The sequence below is a fragment of the Crotalus tigris genome, unplaced genomic scaffold, assembly GCF_016545835.1.
Source record: "Crotalus tigris isolate CLP2741 ecotype Arizona unplaced genomic scaffold, ASM1654583v1 scf7180000019364.2947544272:3078424, whole genome shotgun sequence".
Classification (NCBI taxonomy): Eukaryota; Metazoa; Chordata; class Lepidosauria; order Squamata; family Viperidae; genus Crotalus; species Crotalus tigris.
The window spans coordinates 310,461-335,126 of NW_024097500.1; the positions used below are offsets into that span (position 1 = coordinate 310,461).

At 58.6% G+C, this 24,666-nt stretch overlaps 2 protein-coding genes and 1 long non-coding RNA gene across 9 annotated transcripts in view; 1 reads left to right on the plus strand and 2 right to left on the minus strand.

Moving 5' to 3' along the window:
• LOC120316484 overlaps positions 1-773 on the minus strand; it is a 28,141-nt gene extending 27,368 nt beyond the window's left edge. For 2 of the 3 annotated variants that reach the window (XR_005558973.1, XR_005558972.1), the window contains exon 1: positions 385-773. This is a non-coding gene — a long non-coding RNA (uncharacterized LOC120316484). The remainder of the gene's footprint in view (positions 1-384) is intronic. The other variant, XR_005558971.1, reaches the window with a different exon arrangement.
• A 61-nt stretch (positions 774-834) lies between these two features.
• OPA3 (outer mitochondrial membrane lipid metabolism regulator OPA3) lies at positions 835-2,504 on the plus strand. The gene is made up of 2 exons (XM_039362166.1): positions 835-1,137; positions 1,970-2,504. The coding sequence occupies exons 1-2, from the start codon at positions 996-998 to the stop codon at positions 2,296-2,298; spliced, it is 471 nt and encodes a 156-aa protein (XP_039218100.1). The 5' UTR covers positions 835-995; the 3' UTR covers positions 2,299-2,504.
• A 1,176-nt stretch (positions 2,505-3,680) lies between these two features.
• LOC120316479 (vasodilator stimulated phosphoprotein) lies at positions 3,681-23,695 on the minus strand. Of its 5 annotated transcripts, none has more exons than XM_039362152.1 (16): positions 18,470-18,519; positions 17,584-17,634; positions 17,239-17,322; positions 12,504-12,675; positions 11,418-11,586; positions 11,082-11,154; positions 10,371-10,438; positions 9,639-9,931; positions 9,332-9,429; positions 8,533-8,590; positions 8,104-8,140; positions 7,314-7,359; positions 7,048-7,113; positions 5,756-5,837; positions 5,296-5,353; positions 3,681-4,947 (listed from the first exon to the last, which is right to left on the minus strand). In XM_039362152.1, the coding sequence occupies exons 1-16, from the start codon at positions 18,499-18,501 to the stop codon at positions 4,910-4,912; spliced, it is 1,425 nt and encodes a 474-aa protein (XP_039218086.1). In that variant the 5' UTR covers positions 18,502-18,519; the 3' UTR covers positions 3,681-4,909. The 5 variants fall into 5 exon arrangements, with proteins under 5 accessions (XP_039218086.1, XP_039218085.1, XP_039218089.1 ...); XM_039362151.1 differs by having other exon boundaries at positions 8,533-8,593; positions 18,470-18,516; XM_039362155.1 differs by lacking the exon at positions 18,470-18,519 and adding an exon at positions 17,825-17,944 and having other exon boundaries at positions 8,533-8,593.
• Between the last annotated feature and the right edge of the window lie 971 nt (positions 23,696-24,666).

The window sequence follows — 24,666 nt, forward strand, 5'->3', positions numbered from 1 at the left end:
CAGTCTCCTGGCCAGGAAAAAACCCAGCCATGGTGTGTGTGTGTGTGTGTGTGTGTGGTGTGTGAGGCTTCCCAGGAAGGGCGCAGGGCTTCTCCTCCTAGGACCCAGAGCACCCATCTCCTCGCCTCATTTACTCTCCCTTGCCTTCATCCTCGCTTCCTGAGCATGTTGAGTTACTCAGGCAGAAGTTCAGTTTCCTGCCAGGTAATGCGAGATATCCTCACTTTATAAACAGAAACTGAACCCCAAGACTAGCCCGTTTCGATGAACAGTTGTAGTGTGTGTGTGTGTGTGTGAGAGAGAGAGAGAGAGAGAGAGAGAAGGCTCCCTCGCCGGCCCATCTGCGGGCCGCCTAAGAGGGTCGTGCAGAACGCAAGGACTCACTGGGGGGGCTGCGGCTTCTGGCCCAGGACGATGAGCCTTGGAGTCCCCGCCTCCTGCAGCGCGAGCCCCGCTCTTCCCCGGCCCTTCACCGCAAACCCAAAGCTTCACTGATGGCGGGGTGGCTTTTCGGGGCCCCCCCGGAAGCAAAAAAAACAGGAGGGCGATGCCAGGAGGGCGCCCGCGAGCAGGTCATTCTGCTTCGTGTATCTATGGTCCACCAGCCAAGGACCAACCGCCCCGACGTCTCTATAGCGAGTAGTTTCCAGTTTACACCGGAAGCGGGCCGGCACACTTTCCCCTCAAGTCTGGGCGTTGAGGGATGGGCAAGGAGGGGAAGCGTGGCCCGCCACTACCTGCCTCGACACTTGATAGGACGCGGTAATTTATGTATTCATGAGGAAACGAAGCTACCTGAACACAGGCCTCGTCCCCGCCCCTCGCGCGGCTGCCGTGTTCGGAGAGGGCGTGGGAGGGATATATTTGCGAATTCATTTGCATACGTGAGCTGACGCCAGAGGCCAACGTAAAGGGCGGGGCGCGCGGAGCGTGCCGGCGTCAGCGCGCTCGACATTGGCGGGCCGCTCCGCGCGGGGGCCGCTGGGAGCGCCAGGATGGTGGCCGGCGCCTTCCCGATCGCCAAGTTGCTCTACCTGGGCGTCCGGCAGCTCTCGAAGCCCCTGGCGGCACGCATCAAGGACGGGGCGCGCGCCAGCCCCTTCTTCCGCCATTATATCTGCGGTCCTCCCGCGCAGAGTGAGTAAGCGCTCGGGAATAGCCCGCCTTGCCTGTGTAGCCAATGTGAAGCGGGAGGGGGCGGAGCCCGTGGCGGCGGCGGCCAATGGGGCGGCGTGGGGGAGTCGGGCCGGCCGGGGCGCGCAGGCGCCGAACGAGGAAGGTGACTTTGCAGCGGCACGTGGTCGGGGCGTCGCACCTCCAGTCCCAGGAGCAGTCTACCGGGATGGGCGGCCGGCAGGTGGTCGGATCGCTCTCCAAATGGGCGCCGGGCTTTTGGCTTAGGGACGTTCAGCCCGTCCGGCCGGGCTCTCCCCAGGTTGCCTGGCCCTGGTCTGGGCCTCTCCGTCCCTCCCGTGGCAAAAGGAAGCGGCCCCGGTTCTCCCGGCGCTCCCTCGTGTTTAGGACCGAAGCCCTCCCTCCATACCTCGGGGGTGCCAGGGCGGCGGAGGGAGCACCTCCGCGGTCTTCTTCAACTTCTCCCTTCCTCTTCGCCTGGCGGAGGTCCGGTTCGCGCAGCCTGCAGGCGGTCCCGGACGGGGGGACCCCTGTAGCCAAGGCCGCTGCTCACCCGGGATCCTGGCCCCGCGGACTCTGCCTTGCTCCCTGCCAGCCTCCGGAGGCCCGCGCTGACTGCTCCGGAGCTGCCTCCGAGCTGGTGGCAGGGGCTCCCCGGGTCATCCCCCCTCCCCTCTGAAGGGGGACGGGAGGCTTTCGGGGCCTTCCATTGAACGCCGGCTGACCGCCAGGGGCTTAACTTGGGTGGGTCGGGCGACCCCTGCCAGTATAAAAGGCGCGCCTTGCCCCCGCCCCGGCTGCCCGGTACCCACAGGCCTTCCCTCTTCTCTTGCAGTCTACCACTGGGTGGAGATGCGGGCCAAGATGAGGATCATGGGCTTCCGGGGCGCCGCCATCAAGCCCCTGAACGAGGAGGCGGCTGCAGAACTGGGCGCCGAGCTGCTGGGCGAGGCCATCGTCTTTGGGGTGGGGGGGCTGTGCATCTTCCTGGAATACTCGCGCCAGAGCACCAACACCAAAAAGAAGGAGGAGGAGCTGAACAGCACCTTGCTGGGCCTGCAGGAGCAGGTGATGGAGCTCAGCTTGACTGTGGAGACCTTGGACGCCCGGCTGCGGGAGATGAACCGGGTGCTGGTGGAGGTCTCCACCGCCCCCAAGAAGTAGCAACCTGCCGCCCCTCAGGACGGCGAGGGTGGGGCACTTCCTGGGTAGTCTCCCAGGCTGGATCCAGACTGCCAGGGGAGTGGTCGGCGTTCCTTCACAGGCAGGAAGGTTAGGATTTGGGGTGCTGGGATGTGCACCCCAACCGAGTGGCTTGGCATTTGCGTAGAATGTAAATATTGGATCGATTAAAAAAGCAACAGAAAGAGGATCAGGTTTCCTTCCTTCTGTCACAACCAGGGCGGGGTCTGGAACGGCTCCGGCCCCCTCCTCAAGGTTTTTAGCAGTTTTAGCCCCAGGATAGAACTGCCCTGCTCAGGGTGAGGCAGCTGCTGCTCTTTCTGGAGAACAAGCAGCCACCCAGGTCTGATGCTGGAGCTGGGGAGGAAACTGGATTTATCAGGAAGCAGGTTGGATGTTTGGACGCCATGTGGGTTGATGATGTAGTATCAACGTTGACTCTTAGCAACCCGATGGGTTTTCCCAATCATGGCAACTTTTAAGAAGTGGGGGCTTCAACTCCCAGAATTCCCTAGTCAGCGTAAGAAATACTGCCAGAGACCGGCTTCTTGCAAAGATGTCCTCCAGTGGTGTACAGGCGGTCCTCGAGTTATGACAATTGGGACCAGAATTTTCTCCCCTAAGGGGTTGTTAAAGTGAGTTGCATGATTTTACAACCTTTTTTTGCCGCTGCCTGCTGTCAAGTAGTCATTAGAGCTTCCTCCAATGACTTTGATTATGGGAAGGTTGCAGGTTTTGATCATGTGATCCCCAGATGCTGCAACTGCAATACACACATGCCGGTTGCCAAATGCTTGAATTTTGATGTGACCGAGGGTGCTGCAACATTCATAAAAGTGTGAGGATTAGGCAGAAGCCACTTTTTTCAGTTGTCATTTTAACGTCAGTCACTAAATGAATGTTGCAAGTTGAGGATTGCCAGTACTCATCACTGCCACAACTGTGTCCATCAGAGTTGATCACAGCACCTTGTTCTTAAATTCAGGTGGCAGGTTGTGGAGGGAAGTCCACAACTTTTAAAAGTTGCCAGGTTTGGAGACCTCTGGTTTAAGAGGCAGAAATAAGAATCTACACAAAATAAGTTGTAAGATCAGGCCTAGGCCTGCGGGTGCCTTGACTTATGGCCGTCATGATCTTGCAATGGAAATCCCAGGCTCTATTATGATCACTCGTCAAGGAAGACCTGTATTGTGAACAAGGCCAAAGGCCTCCCGTGCGGCCCTCCGCCCCAGGGCCCTCCCCAAACACCGCTGAGTCCTTCCCCTGACCGGTTGAGGCTTTTCCAAGTCCTCACAGAGAACTTAAGCCCAGAGGAATTCTGCCCTGGCAAGCTCAACAAAAGGAAACGTGCAGATGCCAAAGCGTTTTGTAACTTTACAAAAAGGAAAAGATTTATTCGTAAGAGAAGTCTGGTGGACGTGCCCGAGGTCCTAGTGCCCATCTGCAGGCGATGCGTGCGGTGTGGCGGAAGGGTGCAAAGAGGTCGGGCAGAGAAACCCAGCAGATCAGTAATAACAATAATAATAATAAAATCAAAATATAATATTCTATCCAGCTTGACAAAAACAAAAGTCAAAAAATTACAGCTCAGTAGAAAAGCCAAGAACCCGCCCTGTTTCCCTCCATGGCCTGAAGGAGGTAGAAGGGTGAAAACCTGTTTATTAAAAAAAAAAAAGACCCAGAGGGGGGGGGGGCCTTTGAGAAAAAATACCTTAAAAAGTGCCCTCTCCCCTTGCATAAAATCAAAGAGTTACAAAACCGAGTGAAACCAGCAGAAGACACGGAATGCGGAAAGGGTCTTGGGAAGCGTGTGGGGGGACTGACAGGGCCCTTCCCTTGCCCAGAAGAGCGCCATCTTTGGAAGGAGGGGCACCCTCCTCAGGAGCAGCGCTCCCAACCTGGGGGGCTGGCAGGGGGCATCTCAGCCAAGGCTTCCCGGCCAGCTGCCACAGGGCACCCCGTTTGCAGCCACGGGACCTGGCTCTGCTCTGCCTGTCACTCATGCCGCCTCTTCTGCAGGAGGAAAATGGAGGGGCTCAGAAACGCTCCCGGGAGAGGGGGGAGATGGACCCCCACCCAGGAGAACTGCCCAGTTTGGTCCTTGCAAGCTGCAGGAAGGGAGCCTCCAACATTGGCTTCAGTCAAGGGTATTTCCCTGGGCCCTTTGCCAGCCCCTCCTCTGGGGTGGGGGAGGAAACCACAGTTCTTGTCTGAGAGCCCAAAAGGGAGGGGGCAGAGGGACTGGCCCTTCCTGGACTGGCCCAGTGAGAGGAGAGGAGCCCCTTCCGCCAGGGAAAGAGCCCGCTTCCTTCCTTGGGGAGGGGTGTCGGGGAGGGTCCTGCTATTGCTCTGGGTAAGGCACAGGTGGGGGTCCTGCCCTTCCTGGGGTGGGGGACAGCACGGATTGTCCCTCTCTCGCCCCAAAATTGCACGGTGGGAGCCGACAGGGAAGCGGGTGCATGGGGGCTTGTCTGGTGCGTGAGGGGACTGGAAAGGTGAGGAGGGGGCCTTTGTGATTTTCCATTTTATTCTCTTCTGCGCAAGAGGGAGAATTGGACTGCTGACTCCGGGTGGCACCGGCTGGGTCTGGGGGCTAAGGGGACCCCCTCTTCCGAAGCTCTGCGATGAATGCTGCAGAGGGGGAGAGAAACACTCGGGTCAGTTTTGGACGATTCAGCAGAGCTGGGTCAGCCTTCTCTACCCCAGGAGCCCCCCAAACCATCCCCAGGCAGAGCTGGTGGGGATGTCCCTCACTGTTTTTACCCTGACGCGGTCTCTGGGGCACCCACCCTCTCCATGGGGCTTTCCCACACAAAGAGTTCATGGCCCTTCTCGTCCTGCTGCTCCAGCTTGGCCATGGGGGCTGCCCCACTCGTCCAGGATGAGGGTGGAAGGGCACTGGACTGGGCTGGGAAGGTGAGCATTTGCCCGGCCCTTTGCTGACCCTCAAGGGGGCCTTCTGGCTGCCCTCCAACCCACCTTGGATTATCTCCTCTTTGACTTTCTGTAGTTCACGCTGAACCTCTTGCAGAAGTTCCTGGGGAAAGGATGCACAATTAGGAAAAGGAACCTGTGTCTTTGTGTAACGTGTGTGTGTGTGTGTGTGTGTGTGTGCACGTGCGCGCGCATGCATGTGACTTACAACAAGCAAGCCAGGGAGAAACTGCAAGGCTGGATCTCTCCAGCACTGAAACCAGAACTTCCTGATGCCAGCAGGGACCCACTGGCAGGCTGGCATGAGTGCCGCTTATCCGAGATGCCCCTTCTCCCGACCACGTCTCCCCCCACCATCCCTACCAGGTCCTGTTAGCCCTGAATAAGGAGCACCCAGGAGAGTCCCATGGTGCAAAGGGCTAGTTGTGCAAGGAGCATGTGTGAACCGGGCTGCAGGGTCTCAGGCAGCGTCAGCCCAGGGTGCCAGGTCTGGGCGTGGGCTTACCTGTTTCACCCGTTCCAGCTCGGATTCATCCCCTGCGCCACCCGCGGGCTCTCCGGCCGTCATGGCTCCAGCAGATTTCATCCTAGGACGATGAGAAGGGCAGGATCAGGGAACCCAGCCATCTTTGCAGGTGCCCCCCCCCTCCTGAGAACCCCCAACACCAAGGCCACTCCAACACCTTCCAAGCCAGGTAGAGGGTTCAGGACTGGCAGGGGGCAACAAATGGCTTGTTTGCACAGAGCTGAGTGAGGGCTGCTCAGTGCTCTCTCAGTGTGGCTGTTCTTTTGCAGAAGTTTCATTATCCAAACTAGGTAACTTCAGTAGCACTGATGACGTTCCCTAGTTGGGTCATAAAACGCCTGCAAGAAAACCACCAGCTCAGAGAGCACCCAGGACCCCCTCAGTCCAACCCTGAGCTACAAATAGCCTCCTTTGTTGGGTGGAGAGGACGCCCCGAGGTACAGCCCACCTTCACCTCGCAGAAGATAGAGCCGGGTCTTCTGAGGGGCCCTTTCAGGAGGGGTGGGTGACCCAGGAAGAGGGAGTCCAAAGCAGACGGGCACAGATGCCCACCCTTCCAGCAAGCGTCTCCACGCTGAAGGCCAAGAAGCAGAAAGGGAGGGGCTTCATCCTGGGGGGGAGGAGAGCTCTCTTCCACCCAGATGTTGAACGAACAGCCAGAGAGAACCAGAAGCAAAAGCAGCCAGATGTGGGGCACCGGCAGCTCCAAAACTAGCAGGCTCTGGGGAAAAGGAGCCCGGGGAGGGAAGGGGGCTGGAGGGGCTGGGACCCTCTTCCTGGCACCATTTTCACCCTGGAGGTGGGGCTGGCTGGGGCAGAAGAGAGAAAAAGTTTTTTCTGCCTTGCTGGAGAGATTCCAGTCCCCCTTCCCTGCCCCCTGGCCTGGGGATGGCTCGGCACGATGCCAGCAGGGGCAGGAAGGGGTCCTGTTCTCGCCCTGAGGCTGGGCCTTTCAGGAAGTGAGCAAACCAAAGGGAGACTCCACAGCCCAGCCTTCCCAGCTGGAGCCCCTCCAGCCAACAGTCCCCTGGCGTCCAACCAGCCGGGATGACGGGCATCCTGGGGTCTTTGGGGCTCCCAAGTAGAAAAGCTCCTGGCCCCAACCTCTGCAGAAAATCCACTGTATGGCAGGGGTGGGCACCTGCAGCAATCCGACGACCGGTGGACTTCAACTCCCAGAATTCCTGAGCCAGCCATAAGCTGAAGTCCACCGGTCAAGCTGCCCTCCCCTGCTGTACGTATCTGGCTTCCCAGCCCCTCCTGCCTGATACCTAAAGTGGCCGACCTGGGGCCGACCTGTGGCGGGGGGCGCAGTGGTCTTCTGGCTCACGGCTGTCCTGATGGGGGGAAGAGAGAGACTCAGTTGCAGGCTGGGAGGTGGGGGGAGGATCGGGGGGTCCTTGCGCGTGCACAAGGAGGCTCAGCTTGTCCCTGTTCGCTCTGGGGCTGCTTGCGAGGAACTCAGGTTGGGGGGGGGGCAGAAGAGCCCCTCCCACTGCAGGGCTGTCAGAGCAACTGGGGGGGGGATGCCCCTCACCTGGGTAAGGTTGTACTGGACTTCTCCCAAGGTCTCCGGAAGGCATCTGTAATGAACAAGAGAGGGAAGGTTTTGGAGAGCGTGTTTTGGGTGCGAGATCGTCTCCATTCGTGCTTCAGTCCAGAGTCTTCCCTCAGAAGCGATTCTTCCATTTTGCTAACCGCAAGGATCTTACAGAAAGGGAAGCAGCCCAGCCCCTCGTCCTGACATCCTTTTTAGCTCTTCGCCCTCTTTATAGAGTTCCAGCACTAAAAGCTTCCATGCAGCTTGGCTCACTTGTTGAGCTGCCTTCAGCTATTTCTTGCTATGCACCTGCTCTCCTTTTCTCATACAAAGCGTGGGGGATCCTTTCATGAGGACTAGAATGTTTTTTGAAGGAAAGAAGGCAGAGATTATCCATAACTGCTGTTTGAGGGAGGAAAGGATGGAAAACATTCCCCTTTTGGGGGGGGGGAAGAAACCTTACAAAGAGACCCTCCCATCAAGACAGAAGGCCCCACATTGAAATGATGCTCTGGGGAGACCTGACCTTTTGGGTGTTGACTTAATCAGTTGCAAACATGGTGACTAATTCACACAACCTGCCAAAGATAGCTAGTTTTAATCCTAGCTATCTTTCTAGTACCTCGGTATTTTAACAGGTTGGGCAAACCCAGGAAATGGGCCGATTCAGTAACCAGGTTAAGCCAGCTGAGCTGGCTTGTCTCCTCCTGCCTGTGCTGATCCAGGGGGGTGGCAGGAACCAGCGGTGTCCCCTAGGAACGTCTTGCACCAGCCCTCGTTCACCCACCTGTGGGCTTGGCACCAGTGGCATCAGCGTCTTCTTGCTGGGGGCAAAAGAGAGGGGCAAAGGTCAGGGCATTCTGGACTCATCCTCAGTGCCCCTCCCTGCTTCCTCCTTCCCACCAAGACCCCTTTGGCAGGGGCAGCAGAACCAGGAGGGCACAAGGGTGGGAAGTGGGGGTACAAGGGTGTTGTTTTGCTGGTCTGACTTGGAGTGTGATGGGCGCCTGGCACGCCACAGCCACGCAGCCATGGGAGGTGGGCGTACCAGCCCAGCCACAGGACCAAAGGGGCTTGGCGGTGTTTTGGAGGGGGAGCAGAGGCTGCAAAGACCGAATTTTGCCCCCCACCCCCACCCCTAACGTGCAGCCGGCAGGCCTTGCCCTCCAACGGATCGGGGTGGGAAGGTACATTTGGGGGCCCCACCCAGACTCACGTGCAAAGGGCCTTCCTCCTTTTTGGGAATGGTCTTCTCGCCTTGCTCTGCAACTCTCCTTCTGGGGGGTGGGGGGAGGGGGGAGAGACAGAAAGATGCTAAGCTTCTTTCCCAGAATGGTTCTTCTTTGCACGGCCCCTCCGCGGGCAGACAAGACCCCCAGGCTTATGTTTAAGAGCGTGAGGAGGAGGGGGGGGGAACTGAAATCGCTCCCAAAAGGGAGGGGTGGGGTGAGTGCCAGGATCCTCGTGCCCAAAGCATATTGCAAAGTCGATGCAGACCCGGCTGCGCAAGACATCCTGCAGGCCATTGGCTGTATGGGAGACCCCAACCCTCTCCAGGACACCCAGACTCTGCAGCTGAAACTCTGCAGCAAAAACACTGACTTTCAGGGGCACAATAATTTTGGTTGCAGAAGGAAAATGCAAATTAGTTATTTTTTTTCTGGAAGCAGGTACCTTGTCCTTCGAGACCCCCTCCCTACCCTGCCTGCCAGCCAATGACTTTCACAAGAGGCCATACGGTATACCAGACCAGCAATGGGGACCCTGCCCAGCACCCATGAGCCCGGACACACACACCAACAGCCAGGGCTTCCAGCCCCCCCCCCGGACAAAACCATTTCTCAGCCCTGGGAGGGCAAAATGCGGCATTTCTGGCCTGCAAAGCCAGCCCCCCCCCCATCTCCTACAGAGCCTTTTGATGCCAGGTCGGGGGGCAAAGCCCACAACCTGAGAAGTCCCCACAGCCAGGCTGTCCTCCCAATGGACACCCCTCCCCCAGAGCTGTGCCCACTCACCGCCTGGCTAACTTGGCACTCATTTCTTCCATCAGCCCCCCTCCCCCGGGAGCGCTGGGGGGGGCGCCTCCACCAGGTGCGGGCTTTGCTCCTTCCTCCTGCAGGAGTGGGAAGATGCGGGGGTGAGGTGGCTCCCCCAAACCAATGCCCTCCCAACACGCAGCCCCTCTCCCTGCCTGCAATCTCCATTGCCAGAGGACCCCCGCAGGAAAGCTGCCTCGGGGGGGCTGCCCCATCACAGGAAGAGGCACAGCTCCCCCCCCCATGGCCTGCTGGGGGCCTGGCACAGGGGCCCAAGGAGACTCACCCTGCCCGCCTTCTTCAGCTTTGCTCCTGCCAGAGCTGCGGCCAAGCCGGTGGGTGGTCCAGCCCCTCCACCTGGGCCCAGGGAAGCAGGGAGGGGAGGGGCCGGGGGTGGCCCCCCTCCTAAGGGCGGAGGGCCAGGCGGTGGGCCTGGAGGAGGGGGTGGCCCAGGAGGAGGGGGAGGGCCGCTGTGGGCTCCTGGCGGTGGCCCCGGAGGTCCTGGTGGTGGCCCAGGGGGGGCTGGAGGTGGTCCCGGGGGTGCCGGAGGGCCCCCCGCTGGAGGGGCAACCTGAGGGGCTGCAGCAAGAGAAGGAGAGAGGGAAGGATGGGAGCCCCCAGCTGTGGCAGCCTTGTCCCCCTCCCAAAAGGTAGAAATCAAAATCCTCACCTGCCCATCCCCCCTGTGCCAAGAGCCCTCTTCCCCAACTAGTGCCTGCTTCTGCCAAGCACCCAGTGGGGGAGGGGCATAACTGGGTCATTCTTTGGGCGCCCCGAGGGGAGTCCCCTAAGCCAGAGATTCCCAACCTCAGCCACTTTAAGACTTGTGGACTTCAACTCCCAGTATTTTGGCTGAGGAATTCTGGGAGTTGAAGCCCACAAGCCTTAAAGTGACCAGGCTGGGGATCTCTGCCCCATGCAGAGTTGACAGGAGCTCCCCCTATCTGCATCCTGGAAGCCTGGGGGGGGGGAGGGCAGGCGAGGGGCTGATGCCCCCACCTCCAGCCCTGGCACCTACCTCCGATGGGCCCCCGTCGCTCCCGCTCTGCCTGCTCCGGCTGCTCCTTCTCCAGCTGCAGTTGGTGCCTGGGATCAAGAGGGCAGAAGAGGCCTCAGTGCCCGCTGGCAGCCCCGGGGAGGCCTCCTGCTCAAAAGCCCCCACGGCCCCCTCTCTCGCCCACCGCACTCACTTTGGCGGGGGGTCGGGCGGCTCGGGCAAGAGGCTGGAAAGGGGAACGCCACACATCACCAGGGGACGAGGTGGAGCACATCTGAATCAGCTGGTCTTACCCCAGCAGGGATCCCTGCAAGCTGATTAGCTGCTAATCTGATCAAGGAGGGCCTTTACACACACACACACAGACACACAATCTCACACACACACAATCACAGACACAGCCTTGCTTTCTGCTCTGGGCAATTCTTGTGGTGTCTAAGAAGGCACTGCGAGCACCAAAGGGAGACTGGGCCAGGGGGGTCTCCTGCGGCCCCCGCTCCCCCCATGGCAAAAGGGGAGCCCAGCACCTTCCACTCTGGGAAAGGAAAGCTGTTTTTTTTTTTTTTTTTTTTTTAAGCGTGTGGCTTGAGTGAAGTGAGAACAATAATCCTTTTCTTCCCCTCCACTCCTGTTTGATGAAGTAACAGAAACTTCCTCCTTGTTGCAAGGAACCTCGGGCTCTCTCCCCCCTCTCCCCCCGCAACTTTTCAACCTGGCCGAGACTTCCTGTACCTTTTCTGCTGCTCTGCCAGTTCATCTGCAGTGGGTCCGTTCTGGGTGGGGCGCAGGGGGGGAGCAGAGTTTCCTGGGGAGACAGAATCCACCCAAAAACAGGTTTGTACCCCATCTTTGAGTCCAACCAGCAGTTCAGGTCTTTTCCAGGCCAAGCAGCCCCCCCCCCGCCTGCCAGCTCCGATACCCACCTGACTTTGCCCCCCCCCCAGGGACAGAAACCACCAGCACCCACCCTTCGGGGAGAGGCGCAGAAAGACCCTGGCCTTTCCCCCTGGCACAGCTTCCTCCGCCCCCAAGCCCAGTGCCTGCCCCACTCAGCCCGTCGGGCCTCACCGGCATCCAGGCTCTCCAGGGCGTGCATCATGCCGTTGGCAAACTGGCTGGCATCCTCTTTGCTGCTGAAGTTGAGCCCCCAGACCTGGCGGGCATCGCGCCACTGGTGGAAGTTGGGCGTGGCCTGGTTGTACTTCAGCCCCTTCACGATGGGACTGTTGATGACCACCTGCGGGCACGGGCAGAGCGGCTGAGCTCAGGAGGCCCTCTGCGCCTGGGGGGCTGCCCTGGGCAGAGCCCCCCTCCATGCCCGCCTGGCAGCCCCCCCCCCCGCTCCTCCCCTCCCACGGCCCAGCAGAGGTTATGGGGGCTCCGGGGCTGGAGGAAAGGCTCCGGATGCGAGCCACTCCGCTGCCCTGGACTGCGTTCCCACGACACTTTGCTCCGTTGGGGGAATTCATGTTTTTATTAACCATGGATTGTGATGCAGGGAGTGCTCGACTTACAGCAGTTCATTTAGTGGCAACCCTGAAAAAAGGATCTTATGATCGTTTTTCACACTTAACGACCGTTGCGGCATTCCCCCCCCCCATGGTCACGTGATCAAAATTCAGGTGTTTGGTAACTGGTTCACATTAATGACGGTCGCAGCGTCCCTTTGGGGTCACGTGATCCCCTTTTGCGACCTTCTGACCAGCAAAGTCAATGGGGGAAGCCAGATTCATTTAACGACCATGTGACTAAGTTAACTGCAGTGATTGATTCACTTAACGATTGTGGCAAGAAATAGGCAAAACTCATTTAGCAACTGTTTCGCTTAACAACAGAAATTTTGGGCTCAATTGTGGTTGTAAGTCGAGGATTACCTGCAACAACTCGGAAAGACACTACTTCCCAATAGAACGGGATTTTAAATCAGAGGCTGAGAAAGTCAGCTTGGACTTCTTCCATCAGCCTGAGGGGGAATCTAATAGGTGGACAGAGGTAAAAATAGAGGGTGCATGCATGCACACACACACACACAAACACATGCACACACACGTACACAAACTCTGACTGGTGAGCAGGGGAAGCTTTACAGCCTCAAGACCAGCTCTTGGATGTTTGGGCCTGGGGGGATATTTAAAAACATGGGGGTGGAGTTACCTGCTGGTCGGGCTGCATCTTGCGGCCCACCACCCGGAAGGTGTTGCTGGCAGGGCTGTGGTAAATCTGGATGCGGCTGAAGGCCTGGGCACCAGTTCCTGCCGGGACCCATTTCTTATTGGCGTCGTCGTAGAGCATGACCGTGGCACGGGTGCTGCAGACCACAGACTCGCTGGGGGCAGAAAGAGAGGAGGGGGAGATGAAGCATGAATGGGGCAGGCAGTGCCAAGGGGCACAGCTCCGTAAGTCACATCGCCCGCTCAGCAGTCCTTCGCCATCACTGAATTCAGCCCCACTGCTCCCATAGACGGTGCCCATCTGTCACAAAACCCCCGTCTCGTCTGCATTTGCGTTAGATGTGTTCACATACAAATTCACACCTGACCTTCAAGTGTGGACCAGGGGTGTCCGACCTTGCAATTTTTAAGACCTGTGCATTCAACTCCCAGAATTCCCCTCACAGATTTCTGGGAATTAAATCCACAAGTCTTAAAAGTTGCCAAAATTGAACCCCCTTGATGTGAACTACATGGGGCAGCGTGGAGAGAAGTTAAAAAGACAAGGCAAAAATTGGGTGCAGCTGTTGCCAGAGCAGCACTGAGAAGCGCACACAGACAGACAAAGTTGTCCCCAGCCCAGACCCCCTTCAGGCTGGCCAGCTGGCTTTGCAAGGTCTTGCCCTGGAGCTACAGCTGCAATGCAGAACTGCAGAAAGGAACTTTCCGGGGACGAGAGAGGGACCAGTCGGGCAAAGGGGCTTCCTCTCCCTTTAGGATCCCGGGTGCGACACTGCCCAATACGCCCATCAGAAGCTGCACAGCTGGTTCTTCGGGGCTGTGCACCCCCCAGCCAATCCTCCTCAGCTGCAGAGGGTTACATTTATTTATTTGCATTTCATATTTCTAACCCACCCAAACCCTTCAGGCCAGGAAGATGCAGCATCTCTGAATGAGAACAATTCATGAGTAGGAAAAGTGCCCATAAAATCCTCCATTGTCAGAGAGGGAGGGGCTCTTTGTGGTCTATATGCAAAAAAGGATTAAGAGTGAAGTATGCAAAAGTATTTGCATGTTGTCAAAAAATTTGTATTGTTTGCAGCCCTCTCTCCCCCCCCATCTGAAATTTAGATAAAGGAGGCTAATTTTGCCAGCTTCTTCCTTCTATGGGGAGGGAGAAATAGAGGGAGGGAGGGAGGAAGGAAGGAAGACAAAGCTCAGTGAGTTCTTAATTTTTCCTCAAAGAAGCCGGAGGAATTGCAGTAACTTGCAAAATAGGAAAAGCGGAAGGCCCAGGCAAGCAAGCCTGGGATGGAAGAAATCTTGCTGGGGGTGGCACAGAAAGAAATGCCCACAGATGAACTCTAAACTGCCAGTTATAGGCACAGCTGCCCATGGAGGAGCAGCAGCAGCAGCATTCCAGCTGTGTGGGGCCATTGCACGTTTGCCTCCAGGGAAATCAGCCCTAGCCAGAACAAAGCAGGAGCCCCCCCACACACACACATTCCAAGCCCCCCTTCCCCAGCAGTGAGTTCTTCCTGCCAGGCAGTTGCTCTCCAGGCCCAGCCCCTCCCTCCCCTGAACTGGGAGAGCCAGACCTCCAGGCAGGTTGGGGCAGAGCCCAGCCCAGCTGCCAACAGCTGCCTCACTGGAAAAGGAGGAGGGAAGAGAGGAGGCCCGAGACATTGATTTCTGTGGCTCCCGGGCTGCTCCCGCTGGCCGGAAGGGCAGGGTTAAAGCCACAAAGGCCCCGGGGACCTTCTGAATCTGCTCCATGGTCTGGCAAAGAGGGCAGCAGCCGAGCGGAGCATTCCTCAAACTTGGCCCTTTTATGACTGGTGGACTTCAACTCCCAGAATTCCCCAGCCAGCGCATGGCCAAAGTTGGAGAGCCCTGCTCGAAAAAAGAACCAGGTGCAGAGGGCAATTTGTCCAAAACTATCGCAGCAATTCACAAAGGTTTAAAAAAAAAAAAAAAAAAGAGGTTGTGCAAAATGAGGTACTGAGAAAAACCAGCTTCCTGAAAGCAGCAGCAGCAGCCTTTCATTAGAAGGGAAGATTGAGCAAGTTTCTGTGCCCCAGGAAAGAACAGAGGCCTGGCACACCTGGAGGGGAAGTAGGGCAGGTGAGAGCGAAGGTTCCTGGCAGCCGGAGGTGAGGCTGCAGCTCACACACAACTCCCTGCTTTTCCACTCTCAAAGCCCCAGCGCATTATGCACGTCCCACTGCACACGCGTTGCCTGCTTAGCATGAACAATGTGGTCCAGAAGCCCCTGGCTTGCTTAATCCTGCCAGATAGTTCTACTTACAGGTGCCTGAAGCTGGACACACCTGGATGGAACCCACAGAATCACTGCCTTCACCTATTGGGCTAAGCCCACAAGCTAGGATTGATTGTGTAAATGCATTCATCGCATTCAGAATGGAGCTGGAAGGGACCTTGGAGGTCTTCTAGTCCAACCCCCTGCTCAATTAGGAGACCCTATAGAATTTCAGACAAGTGGCTGCCCAGTCTCTTCTTAAAAACCTCCAGTGTTGGAGCACCCACAGCTTCTGGTGGGAAGCTGTTCCACTGGTTAATTGTTCTCACTGTTAGATTTCTCCTTAATTCTAGGTTGGTTCTCTCCTTGATTAGATCCATTGTCTTGTCTTAAAATCCTTTAGAAAATAGGTGGACCCCCTTTTCTTTGTGGAAGCCCCTCAAGTACTGGAACACTGCTATCATGTCCCGCCTAGTCCTTCTTTTCTTTAGATTAGCCCAACCCAAATCCTGCAACCGTGCTTCATATATTTTTGTCTCCAGGCCTTTAATTGTCTTAGTTGCTCTTTGTACTTTTTCCAAAGTCTCAACATCCTTTTTGTACTGTGGTGACCAAAACTGGATGCAGGATTCCAGATCTGGTCTTATTAAAAGTTTTATAAACCGGTACTAATAATTCACGTGATTTTGAGTCTATGCCTCTGTTTATAGAACCAAGGATTATATTAGCTTTTGGGGCTGTTGCTGCATATTCAGCTAAGCCCAGCTCAGAATCTACCACAGGGGAAAAAAAAAAAAGGCCAAGAATTTGCCTATCGATGGCAGTTCAGCAATGCCGCCCCCCCTAACCCCCCCCCCGTCAAATCAGCCCCGCACCCTCCGAGAGAGATGCTCAGTTCTTGCTCCGCCTGGTCCAAGCGCAATCTAACCACAAGGGCAGTGATGCAAGGAAGGAAGCCCGAAGGTTGTGTCAAAAGAGGCTCCTTCCAGGCTGTTGTTGCACAAGGGGAAAAGTCCCAACCTCCCCCTCGGATGGATGGCATGAAGATGATCTACCCTGCTCCGTGGGGGGACACCACCCCCTTCTGCAGCTGGGCAGGGTGGATCTCTTCATCTGGTCCAAGACAGGCTGCCCCCTCCCATTTGCACCCAGCATAAACTTGCAGACAGCCTCCCCCAGGCCAGAGAAATGCTCCCCCTCCCCATTGGACATCTAGCAGCGGTAGAGGCCCGTCCCCAACAAGCCCGTCCCCAACGCCCACCGGGAGGGAGGAAGCCCCAGAGATGCTGTTGCTGTTTTAGTCTGTGGGACTCTATTTGGGCTCCTGTGCAAAAGCTTGCTTGCATTTGGGCCAGGGATGGGCATGGGGCAGAGGCGATCAAAGGTCAGGGAGGCAGGAAGGGGGAGGGGCTCACTCTCCTGCAGGAGAAGCACCCCCCAAGCCATGGGGAGGGGGGAAGGAAGGATGTGTCCATCTAGAAATATTTAACTAAGAGCCGCTGCCCAGAAATGACCACACAAACACCCAGCTGCCCTCTGGCCATCTCCTACAGAGAAGGGGAGGGTGGCCTGCAGAGGGAGAAAGGAAGGGGAAGACAGGTGGGTTACACCTGGATCCTGGCCGCTTGGGGGGGCACCCTCTGCTTCCCTTCTAAAATCATGGGAAGTGACCCACAGACGGACACTTCATCTTGGGGAGCTGAGCAGAATGCCACCTCTGCAGAACCCCCACCACCCCCATCAGGCACAGCCCCCAGGGAGGTTGCAGCCTGTCTCAGGACAGAGGACCAGAAGCCCCCCCCCCCAATACATGCAGTCTGCCTGAGACTTTGCTGGAGGAGCCCCTCCCAACACAGCCAGTCAGCCCCCCCAATACAGCTTGCTGACTGGAAGGGAAGCAAGCAGAGTCTCTCTCCCATAAGATTTGGGGGGGGTCCCATCTTGGGGGGGGGGAGGCAGGAAGGTGAGGATGCACAAGGCAGGGGCACCTGGGGAGGGTGGAAGGGAGCAGAGGCAGCCTGAAGGCGCAGGAAGAGGGAAGGGAGGCAGGCGGAGGGTGGAGGCAAGGAAAAGAGCAGCCTCACAACAGCCCTGCCTTATAAGGGTATGTTGCAGGGCCTGGCCGGATCCATGGAGAATGTGGGAATGTGAGAGGGGGGCTGGGAAGAGCCTGGAGACCTCCTGCCTGTCCCCAATGGCGGCGGTGGAGCAGGCTGGCCCCGACATTCTTTGCTCTCTGCCCCCCCAAATCAGCCTTAGGTGGGAAAGTTTCTTTCAGCCTCTCACAGACAAGCTGGACCCTTGAGTTGCAGGCGGGGGGAAGGGGGGGCACAAGGAAGGTTGCAGAAAAGGCTCCGTGCAGTGCAGATGTGCAGACATGCGCCCACCACCCCCAGGAGGCCCTTTCCACAGGTGGGCACACCAGCATGCCCGCTGCCTGGTGGGTGCCTCCCCGCTCCTCCCCCCAGGCCACATTCACCTGCCCGGGGGCTTCTCCAGTTGCTGGGCCTGGGTCTTCTTCGGGGGGTCAGGCAGAGGGGCCTTTGACTTGCCCAGCGTGATCCTGCCGAGGGACGTGAACGTGCCCATTCCGTACTGGCAGGGGCTCAGTTGTCGGGGTTGCGGGAGGAGGCCATGACCCCAAGGATTTGAGGCTTGAGGCAGGGTTGCCTACTCCCTCCGGGCCCCCAACATCAGGGCCAGGGAAAGGAAGTTGTTCTCTACCCCCCCCCCCGTGTGTAAGAGTGTCAGCTGCAGCCAGAGGGGCCAGGTGGGCCTGGGGTGCTGAGTGGAGGCCCTCTTCCCCTCCCACCCCCAACCACACCTGAGCTGGGTCGAGTGCTTCTCCTTCTCCTTCGGAGGAGCTGGAGCCGGTCTGTAGAAAGAGGCAATGGTGGTGTGGAGAGCCTGAAAGCCCGAGACTTCCCGGGGGGGGGGCTCGGGTCAGTGCCAGAACCCCAGCTCCCCCTTCCTCAGAGCAGGCCCCAAATGCCCCAGTGTGGGGCCGAGAGGGGATGCAGCCGAGGAGCCCACCAGGGGCTGAGCCAGCACCCAACAGCCAGCACCTGCCCAAAGGGTCCACATATGCGCCTGGAACGCCTGGAGGACCCCATTGGGGAAAAAGGGGGACAGAGGCTCTGATGGGGGGAATGCAAGGGGGCAACAGGAGGTGATGGTGGGGGTGCAGCCGGGGGCGTCCCTCAAGAGGGCTCCTCCAGGCCTCTGAGCCAGCCAGCGCCCGCCGAGAGGCTTCAGCTGAGTCACTTCCTGCTGAGCGGCACTTTCCGGCTTCTTCTACTTGGGGCTTTTTAGGAAAAGGGGGAGGGGAGGGGACAGAGCGGCTGCTATTCTTTGGGGGGGGGAACTAAAAGGAGCCAGGGAAGAAATGAGGAGGGGACTTGGAGCGCCCCGCCCCCTTATTATGAAGCAGCTCAGAAGAGCTTCTGCCTCTGAACCAAGTTGGAAAAAGGGCTCGACACAGGGGCCCCTCCCGACTTCCTCCCACCAAGACCCCCCCTCCTTGGAGGGAGAGAAATCCTGGGCTTCTGGGGGGGGAGGGAAGGAAGAGGAGAGGCAGAGGACTGTCCAGGGAAAGGGCTGCCAGTCAGGCGCCCAAAGAGGAACTCCTGGCCAGCTAGGGAGCCGGGAGGGGCCACAGGGTCAGCAAGCCCGGCAGGGGGAGGAGGAAGGTGTTGCCTCCCCCTTACAACCTTTGAGAGGGACCCATTTTGGAGGCAACCATGGTTGGCCCTGCCCAGCTGGAACCTCCTCCCTGCTTGCCACTCGCTTGGAGACAGAAGCCGGAGCGAGGTCACAATGAGCCTCCAGGAAGCCGTCGGGCGGGGGGGGGGGGCTCCGCTCTACACACAGTCTCCCTTCACCGCAGGGACTGATGTTCCGTTGTCGTTCATAGGTGGTCCTCGACTTAAGACCACAACCAAGCTCAACATTTCTGTTGCTAAGCAGGACAGTTGTGAAGCGGGTTTTGCCCTGTTTTACCACCTTTCCTGCCACGGTCATAGGTGAATCACCGTCATTAAGTTAGCCACATGGCTGTTAAGCAAACCTGGCTTCCTGTCGGCTCTGCTCCTCAAAGGTCACAAAAGGCGATCGTGTGTCCTCGGGACATCGCGACCGTCATAAATATGAACCAGTTGCCAAGAATCCAAATTTTAATCACGTGATCACGAAGCTGTAACGGTCGTAAGTGTGAAAAATGGCCCTAAGTCCCTTTTTTCAATGCCACTGTAACTTGGAATGGCCACTAAAGGAAAGGTTGTAAACCGAGGACCACCTGTTCTGAACTGGCAGGTAAGACATTTGCAGGTAAGGTCCAATCAGCCGCTGAGGACTTGGCGCAACGGATGGGGCCTCCCCAGCAAGGAAGATCAGGAAGGGGTGGCTGAAGCCCCCCTCCTTAGGAAATCCTCCTGGGCTTTGATTGACTTCCCTGGTCTGAAGCCAGCCCCCCCCCCGCCCCCAAACTTCCCAGTTTCTGGATTCAGAGGACATCGTGCTCCTGTCCATTTCTCCTGCTAATCCCTCCCACCCAGCTTGGGCGGAGGGGGGGCGTTCCTGGGGGAGGTGGGGGGGAAGAGCTGTCTGAACCTGGGAAAGGTGACCCCCAAACAGGAAAGTTCCATTGAGGAACCCCAAGTCTGCTGTTTCTGATAAGACCTCTTTGCTTCCTGGGTCTTTTGCCCTCTCATTCAAAGGACAAAACAAAGCTCTCGTGTGTGTGTGTGTGTGTGTGTGTATGTGTGTGTGTGTGTGTTGTGTCTGTACATAATGCACTCAGGTACCACCTAAAACACGGATGTCCAACCTTGGCAACTTTTAAGACTTGTGGACTTCAACTCCCGGAATTCCCTGTCACCTAGAGAATTCTGGGAGTTGAAGTCCCCAAGTCTTAAAGTGGCCATGGCTGGACACCCCTGCTCTGAAACCAGAGCTGCTTCGCTGAGTCTTCTGTTTGGACAGGGAAGCAGCCTTCGGGTTTGAGGCCCTGCTATTTTAGCAAATTCCGCAGCTCAGAAGCATGGAAGAATTGACTCTTTTAATCTGAGGGGCTGGCTTGCACCCCTGAGCTCTGCTTTGAAGAAGGCCAATGTGGGCTGCTCAGTTCTGGGCTGAATCTTCACCGTCCAGCTCCAGCTCCCTGGAGACCCAAAAGGGAACCTGGGGGGGGGGGGGGATTTGGCAAGCCCAGCTTCCTGTGCTTTGGGAAGGAGCAGGCTTGATGGCTCTAGAAGCAGCACGCCAAACCCCCAGCTGGCCGGAAGTGACCCTCAGACTGGCTCTCCACTTGCTGAGGTTTTACAAACAGAAAAGTATGGAAGGCAGAAGGGAAAATCCGAACTGATAACCAGGCTTGGGTGTGTCCTGGCAGAGGAAGGGTTTAAAGTAAGTAAAATTCACTAGCACTGATGCTGTTGCCTAGTTGGGTAATGAAACGTCTGCGAGAAAACAAGCAAGCTCAGAGGGAAGTGGATTTGATAATGGTCAAGATTTTCTACTTTACTCTTTGCTAATTTTGAGTGAACTTTCTTTCCGGAAAGGCAGAAAGTCAGTGGAAACAAAGCGGGTGACCATAAGACTCTCCCTCCCTTCTATTTTCCAGCCTCCCTGCTGCCTGGGAAACTCTGGGACTTGAAGTCCACCCATCCTCAAGTAGTTGTCAAGTTCAAAAAGCCCCATTCTAAAGGCCTGCAGCTTATTGCCTTTGCCTCAGGACCGCAGCTGTAGAAAAGAACAAAACTTTTCCTCTCTACTCTGGCTGCAAGGCAGGGGTAGCGTCTGTCATCATGCTGAGCCTGCAGGCCCTGCTTCAAAAACCTCTTTTGTGTTTCTAGAGGCCTCCGAGCTGGCCTGTACTCCTAACCTGACAGGACTAAGGACTAAGTCTGGATGCCTTACATGCATCAGTGCTTTTCCTGAAACTCCAGTCCGCGCCTTATTTCTAAGCTCCTGCATGTTGGCTCTTCCCAGTCCCCTCACTCCTTCCCTTGCCCTCTCTCCCACCTAACCCCCTCCCCACAAGAAGGAGGAAGGTGGGTCTATCCATAGTCAGGAATAACTTTGGAAACTAAGTTAGAGCAGGGATGTCCAACCTTGGCAACTTTAATACCTGTGGACCAACTCCCAGGATTCCCAGCCAGCTCTGGCTGGGGAATTCTGGGAGTTGAAGTCCACAGGTCTTAAAGTTGCCAAAGCTGGACATCCCTGGTTAAGAGAATGAACACAAAATGTGACACTGCACACCTTTCAATAAAAAAACACTAAGTTTTCATTGAAGAAGGAAACCCTGTATGCCTGTTTGGATGAAAGTATGATTATTATTTAGCAGCCAGAAGAAAAAGTCGTAGCAAATTTGATTCTGCATGGCTCCTACCAAGGGAATCATTAGGACATAGAAGGAGAAATGATCCAGCTGGCTTCCCTCGAATCTCTGAACCAAGCTTACTAAACTATCCAGCAAACTTAACCATTGTGTACTAACTGCAAGGGCTACCAAGACTTGTATTTTTCTCTCACACACAAACACACAAACAGAATGAAATCAAGATTTCCTTACAAGCTTCTGAGAAACAAATAAGAACTGGAGCAGGCAAATTCATGAATGGCGACTGTCTGGTTCTAGCTATTGCTGATAAGAGCCTCCATGTACAGGTATCGTATATCTTTCAAACTAACAGCATAAGGAGGAGCAAGGGCTCATTTATCTCTCAGGCCTGGCTTAGCCTTAGGCGCTTCCTAAAAGCATGTAGACCCAGGATGTTGGGCAGGTCAGCCATCCCAAAACTGGTCTCTCCAAGTGACCCTTGAATTTCATAATTCCCTAGCTACAAGAATGTCTGTGGGCTTTCTTACTGGGGATAATGGGAAGTGGAATCCAAAGCTGCTCGAGATCTATTTGATAGGACTGTGTGGTTGCATTAAACAGAAAAGATGCGTCTGGGACACCCTGCAAAACAGGGAACAGCCAAACCCCATTTTCTCCCTGCCAAAGACCCTTCCCCTAATAAACAACTGCAGAGGCTCCTGGCCGCCCCGCCGGGCTTCTGGTGCGGCTCTTCCGGCCAGGTGAATCCCGGCGCGATGCCGCCTCCGAGGCCCACCTGGCCGGCCATCGAGACGGCGCTTCCTCTCCCGAGGCTCCTCCGTCTGGACTTCCGACCGGTGCCACATTGATCCGCCTTCCGGAGACCCGCCCAGAGACTCTCTTCCCGGGGGCTGCAGCTTCGGAGCGCCCCGCGGAAGGGCTGAGGTGGGGCGGGGGCGCTCCCGGGCTGCCCGCGATGACTAAGGCGGCAGGCAGGAAGCAGCGCCCGAGGCGGGAGGGCGCCGGCCTGCCGCCTGGGTCTCCGCTTGCCAAGGGCTGGCAGGGCCTGTTTGCCTCGGCCAGAGACTGCCCGGGCTGCGCTCTGCACATGCTCGAGTCCCCGTAGGGTCACGCGCAAGTGAGGAAAGGGCCTCTCGGCCGATCCCGGAAACACAGCCAGACGGGGGTCTCTGATCGGTGCCTCCCCCATTTGCAGAGGAGCAGGTGGGGGCAGGTGGCACTCGCCCACGAAAAGCCCAGCACCAGGCAACTTCGGGCGGGGGGCTGGGGGGGCATATAGCCAGAGAGTCCGAGCTGGGCCCCCAACAGGGATGTGGATTGCCCCCCCCAAGCTGACATCTCCCGCGCGGCTCCTTCGCAAGACCCCCCTCCGCTCCGGCCCAGCCCGCCCCACGCCCCCCTCGCCCCCCGCTGGGATCCCCGCTTCCTTCCGAAGTGCCCGACCAGGTCGCAGCGGGGGCGCTCCCAAAGCCCACCCAAGTCTCAGGTGTGCCCCCCCACCAGGTCGGCGGGTGGGGGAGAAGCGACGGCAAGCGAGGCCAAAGGGCACGACTGCAAAAGCGCCCGTCAGCTGGCGGGGGGGCTCCATTCTGTCCGCCATGCGGGGCTTCCAGGTGCCTCTGGCGGGGGGGAGGGGGCGGGATTGCACGAGGGCAGCCCTCGCTTCCCCCTCGCCTCTGCGGGAAGGGGTTACCCAACTTCGCGCTTCCGGAGGAAGGAGCGTGCAGAGCCCGCATTCCACTCCGGAAAGCGGACAGGATCTAGTCCGGCGAAGCCCCTTCCCCACGCGGAGCAGTCGCCCCATTTCCGGAACGAGGAGAGCCCCCCCAGGAGCCCTTCGCCAACTTCAGCAGCCGCAGCCACATCGGAGCTGCCCGCGAAGCGGGGGAGGCGACCCTTCCTCTGCCCCGCCGCCCCCCCACCCCGCCAGGCAGGGCCGGAGGGCCCGCCGCAGTCCGAAACTGGCTGCTTCTTCGGGGCGGGGACGAGCCGGGAGCCCCGCTGCCGCCGTCTCGCCCGCCGCGCAGAGCTGGTGGCGGGCCGGGCAGGGCAGGGCCCAGACAACAAAGGCGGCCGCCCGGCAGGTACTGACCTCATGTCTGCTGCTTTGTGCGCGGCGCTGCAGCCTCGGCAGCTGCTGAGCGGCTGCTGCTGCTGCTGCTGCTGCCGCCGCTGCTCTCCCGCCGCCGCCGCTTCCGCTTCCCAGACCTGGCTGGGTGGGGACGTGGGGGGGGCCGGCCCGGGCTGCTCCCCCACCTCGGCCGGGCGGCCTCCGCGCTCCGTCGCCGCGGGCTGCGTTCAGGCGGCAGCTGCCCCCGCCGGGAAGCCCTCCGACCGCGCCCGCCGGCCGCTTCCTTCCACCCCTGCGCCCGCTGCTGCGGCGCTCCCGGCTCGGCGCCCCCGGGGGCTCATGGCCCCGATCCCGCGCCGCGCAGACCCAGGCCGGGCGGGGATGGCAGCCAGGCAGGCGCGCGCCCGCAGGCCAGCCGGGGCGCCCCGCTCGGCCTCCGCCCGCTTTGATCTGGAGGCGGCGGCGGCGGCGGTGTTGCCCGGTCGCTGCCCCCCTCCTGTCCGCGCCCGCTCGCATGCCAGCCCGCCGCTTTCCACAATGCGCCGCTGCGGCGCCGCTTAAAGGGGGCGAGGCCAGCGCGCTTAAAAGGGCACCGCGCGTGGCGCCGTGGAGGGCGGGGGTCTCCCCGGTGGGGGCGTCAGCGCGGGCGCCGGCTCTGAGCGGCGGGGGTCGCCCACCCGGTGCGCCGCTTCGCGCAGAGCCCGCTCTGAATCCGCAAAACAACCTTGCGAGGTAGGACAGACTCCTTCGGGGCGCGCGGTAGCCTGCCGTGGGCGGGCCTGACTGGAGCCGCCGTGCCCGGGAGCAACGCCGAGCCTAGCCAAAGGCAGCCCGGCCTCCCGCCCGAAACCGCGCCGGCGACTTTCGCCCTCCCGCCCGCCTTTCCAGCCAGGCGAAGCTGAGCGGGCCGAGCCCGGGAGAAGCGTCCCACTTGCGGGATCCAAGAAAGCGTCGGGACCCTCGAGGGGGCTGGCCGATGGCCTGGAAGGCAGCACCAGCTGCTGGGAGCCCCCTCGGAACCCCTCCCCGCTTTGGGGGCTGGTCAGGCAGCAGCTGCTTGGTCCTGGGGGGAGGCTGGGGAGCCAGGTGGTCCCCCCCCGTCTCCCCCCCTTCTGCTGGTGCCACAGCTGGTCCCCGTCCCCCCCCCCTTGCAGGAATGGTGTCCTGGCAGTTGGGCCCCTGTCCTGCTGTCTCCACTCAGGTTTTCTGCCTGTGCAAGTGCAGCACATTTCCTGAGGGGGAGGCAGGGGAGCGCCCTCTTAAATGGGGGGGGGCTGAATTATTTTCATCTGTATGCTTAGAAGATCCTTTTCTCCTGCTTCCCCTCAGCTGCTGCCAGGCCCGAGAGGCTAGCCGTCCCATACAGGGGGAGGCCAGCTCTGTCCAAGGGCAGGGCTGGCACCTGCTTCCTCCAGTCCTCTGTTTGGATTGTGGGAGGGGAGCCAGGCCTGCCCAGGGCGTTGGCATCCCAGAGCAGTAAGTGCTCGGTGGCC